Source organism: Dipteris shenzhenensis, chromosome 12 (assembly GCF_047967505.1).
Source record: "Dipteris shenzhenensis isolate YYH24624 ecotype China chromosome 12, Dip_SZ_1.0, whole genome shotgun sequence".
NCBI lineage: Eukaryota > Viridiplantae > Streptophyta > Polypodiopsida > Gleicheniales > Dipteridaceae > Dipteris > Dipteris shenzhenensis.
The window spans coordinates 18,090,258-18,094,396 of record NC_141607.1 but is presented as its reverse complement, the minus strand read 5'-3'; the positions used below and the strand labels follow the sequence as shown (position 1 = coordinate 18,094,396).

The 4,139-nt window shown below is 44.1% G+C and overlaps 1 protein-coding gene across 1 annotated transcript; it reads right to left on the bottom strand.

Moving 5' to 3' along the window:
- Window positions 1-446: 446 nt before the first annotated feature.
- Window positions 447-3,379, bottom strand: CYP703A2 (cytochrome P450, family 703, subfamily A, polypeptide 2). Its single transcript, XM_087382956.1, has 3 exons — window positions 3,256-3,379; window positions 1,793-2,787; window positions 447-1,666 (listed from the first exon to the last, which is right to left on the bottom strand). The coding sequence occupies exons 2-3, from the start codon at window positions 2,765-2,767 to the stop codon at window positions 1,031-1,033; spliced, it is 1,611 nt and encodes a 536-aa protein (XP_087239082.1). The 5' UTR covers window positions 2,768-2,787; window positions 3,256-3,379; the 3' UTR covers window positions 447-1,030.
- Window positions 3,380-4,139: the final 760 nt, after the last annotated feature.

Below are 4,139 nucleotides of genomic sequence, written 5' to 3'. Positions count from 1 at the left end.
GAACCAACAATTTTTTTTGTATGCAAGATACCATCATTACGCCCCTCCTGTTGATTTTATTTTGATGTTTCACTTTTCTATTGATTTAGTGGTGTGAACGGAATTCTTTTTTAGTTTTGAGGAGAAAACATTGATCTAAGACATGCATCTACTCGTATATGATTGAGTAAGAAATTTTACATGATATTTTGTTTTGCAATTAAATGACGTAAGCAATTCTATGATTTCATGTTAACAAGATTCAGCCAATTGTTCAATATTAAGCAAGGGATTCGAAGCTTGTAGCTCAACATAGTAAGCTCTGAACAGATACACTCATTGAGACAGAAGAAATCATGACAAGAATTTGGTCGATGCTCGAGTTGGAATCTGTACAGATACACTCATTGAGATTTAGGTAATATATCATTCTCTTACATATCCGCGATACTCAATCTTGGCACTAATATTCTCGGCAATTACAGCCTCAGCGCACGGGAAAGGGCCCGTTTCCTCGAATTATAACTATTTGGGAAAGGAAGTACACCACCTCCCTGCCCACACTATGTGTGGTTATATTATATATATATATATATATATATATGTTTTCCATTTCAACTTCTGTGTTTTCTTTTGCTTTTGCATATTCTAAATTCTTCTTTTTCTATATGTGCGCCGAGGTGTTCGCAAGAAGGGAACCCTTAAACACATACGCCATTTGGTCGGGCCTGCTATTGTCAGCTTAGTTTATAGTCAGGTATTTTTCAAACATGTGCTTTTCATCCTTTCTTCATTGTTAATTTATAATCAACATATTATAGATAATTACTCTCTTCATTCCTTCCCTTTAGGCAACCTACCCCACCCTAGTTGGGTATAAACTTCCAACCGATGGGCATTACAACTGAATCAACCGATTCAAATGTGGTTATTCGTATCTTACTTAAAGTCACCAACATTGATTGAGTAATCCACTAAAATAGACACTACCGATGATTGACGTAAAATTATTGTAACAGCGACGATAATTGGAGATGATGAAGGTGGTGGATCAGTCGTAGAGGTGGAGGCTGGAAGGAAGGCGAGGATGAGCCAAAGCGACGAGAGGATGAGCTCTGGGCAAGGTCATTCCGAAGGCCTCATCCATGTTGAGCTCGTGAGGTTTAATTGGCGATGGAAGCGACCAGTCGAAGCTGTGTATGAGCCTCGCCAACGCCATCAGCACCATGCATTGCCCTAATGGAGCTCCCGGACACTTCCTTCTCCCTGCACTGAACGGTAATATCCTGAACTTCTCGTCCCTGATCTCCACCCTCTCCTCCATCCACCTCTCCGGCCAGAACTCCTCCACCTTCTCCTTCCATATCTCTCGATTCCTTCCCAGCGCATATGTATTCACAAACACCTGCGTCTTCTTCGGTATGTCGTACCCCATCACCTTCGTGTCCCTCAGCGCCTCGTGCGTTATCAGAAATGGCCCCGGTGGATGCAACCTGAACGTCTCCTTCACTACCGACCTCAAATAGCGCAGATGGATCAAATCTGCCTCCTCTACCGCTCTCTCTTGCCCTACCACCCTGTCCAACTCGCCCTGCGCTCTCCGGAGAATATCCGGGTTTCGTAGCAGCTCCGACATTGCCCATTCGCTCGTTACCGATGATGTATCGATGGCTGCAGCAATCATGTCCTGCAGCAGCAAGATTGTCGACATAGAATTAAGATAATATTGGTGAGACGATGTACTGAAATGAGCTGGTCTTGAATTAGCTTAGCGAGGGGCGTGTAGTGGATACGGGGAATATCTGCATATTACCTGGATCAGAGCCTTCATTTCGGTGTCTCCAAGATGGTCCTCGCCGTTTTTACCTGGCAATGAAAGCAGAATGTCGACAAAGTCTTCAGGTCCATGACGCTGCCCATGCCTCTGCTGCGCCCGGTGCTCTTCGAGAATGGCCGAGTGGAAGGCATCCATTCTCTTTTCCACGTCTTTCATGAGCTTTTCGTAACCTTGTAAATCAAACCATTTAAGAAAGGGCAAGAAATCTGCGAAGTTGAACAGCCCGAGAAGCCAGAAAACCTTATGCGTGATGTCTAGAAATTCGGATGCCTCCTCAGGGCCAGCGTTCCCACTACCGAAAAACCTTTTGCTCAGGAGCATGCGAGTCATGATATTCATAGAGAATCCTCCTAGAGTGTCTCTCAGCATGATTAGCTTTCCTTCCTTTGATCTCTGCGCGACAGAACGAACCATGTACTGAGCCTCCTCACTCCGATGCAGCTGGAAGGATTCCAATCGTTTCGTAGTGAGAAGGTATTCCATGCAAATCCTGCGCATGTTCTTCCAATGCGGTCCATACGGAGCAAGGGCTATGTCTTTCCCCGCGTAAGCCAAATGCTTCGTCCCTACAGTTTGAGGGCGGTTCGCGAAAACCTCATCTTGGTTGCAGATGAACTCTCTGATAACCTCCGGGGTGCAAGTTGAAACAATGTTGATCGAACCGAGCCGCAAGCGCACTAGAGGACCATATTTCTCATATATCTTCATAAGATCCTTATAAGGTTGCGGACCTAGCTGGAAGAGATTGCCAACGATAGGCCATCCTCGGGGTCCTGGAGGTTGTTTTAAAGACCACCGTCTGGGAGGTCGGCAATAGATCAACAATATAACGCAGAGGAGAGCCCAAATGACCACGCCGTAACCGATGGATGTCATATTTCTGAACGATCGATACAAGGGGTCATCCAGAATGTGGTAAAGCGTTTCGCTCGGTGTCTGAGCTGTGTCCATGGCCGGTTCGTGGAGGTTTTCTATGCCAAATGCAGAAGCAGGACGAAAAGGCCAACGACTTACTGTTAGACAGAAGCGGATCCAAGAGACTGTTGAGAATCATAAGTTTTCAATCCTAGGAAGCGTGAATGCACAAACACTGAACGTATACGCGACGACTGTTTCAGCATGTAAACTGAAGCAAATCCAAGGAAATATTCCATGACACATATATATATATATATATCACCCTAATCAATCTCACACCTCCATAAAGATCAGGCTGTGCATAAAGATCTAAATACATGCAGTTGTCTGAACATAAACAAGACTGCTAGGCAAGAGGCAGAAAGAGCAGAGCCATGCCAGAGAACGAGACGATCAAGATCAGGAAAGCTCCAATTACAACAGTAACGAAAGAGCAAGTTAAAAGCTCAGAGAACTATCAAATCCAATTGTCATTGCAGCAGCATATCATAATTTCATCGGACGTTCTGAGCAAAGCAGACCTGGATAGAAACCAGGAAACACAATCTGTACGTCTGGCTGGAAGGGGTGTTTGACCCAAGATATCTATCCGAGCTTGATGAGCACGAAGATCGGAACCACACGATCAAAGCATGACAAAGGTCAAGTGGGTGATGCAGGACTGGAAGGGCAAACTGAGCTTAATATGTAGGCGAAGACGATTGGTTCTGGGCAACCTTTGTGTGAAGGAGAGTCAAAATATGTGCACGCAGGTTGTGCTTTTGAGGTCAAGATCCCATCGATCACTTAATGCGTGTGTATGTGCAAGAATTGTGTTTTCGTGTTTGTTGCTTGTCTCCCTCATTCCGTCCCCACGCAAAAGGAGCCCTCCCCTTCACATTCGGAAAAAGCCTAACCTAGCATTTACGTTGGATTGTAAGTCAATATGAAACCAGCTAATTAGAATTTTAGACTTTTTAGTTAGATTGCTAATGAATTTTCCCTTGGAATTTCAAATTTGCACTTTTCAATAAGAAACTTGCGTGTGGCTTAGTTTTTACTTTTGTTTCCAAAGAGTGCTTCACATGTCGATCTCTTCATCAACTCCATTCATGCTCACATGTTCATCTCTTCATCTTCATGTTCACAGGCTCCATCACTTCCTTACTTTTGGGGAGTTTAACATTTGATCTTCCATCATACCACACTTATTAGTAATATCAAGCAAATTTCCTAGATTCCTTCAAAGTCAACCCAAAGCCCCAAGGGACTTTTTAAGTACAAGGACTTAGCAAACCCAAGGCACTGACCAATCATGGGGGAAGCATAGTGAGTTTTAAATGGCCCAAAAGTAGTATAGGAGACGTTGGGTCAATAGAAGAGGTATAAAATCATGGTCTAGTCCCACTTCTTGGGATGGTTTAGT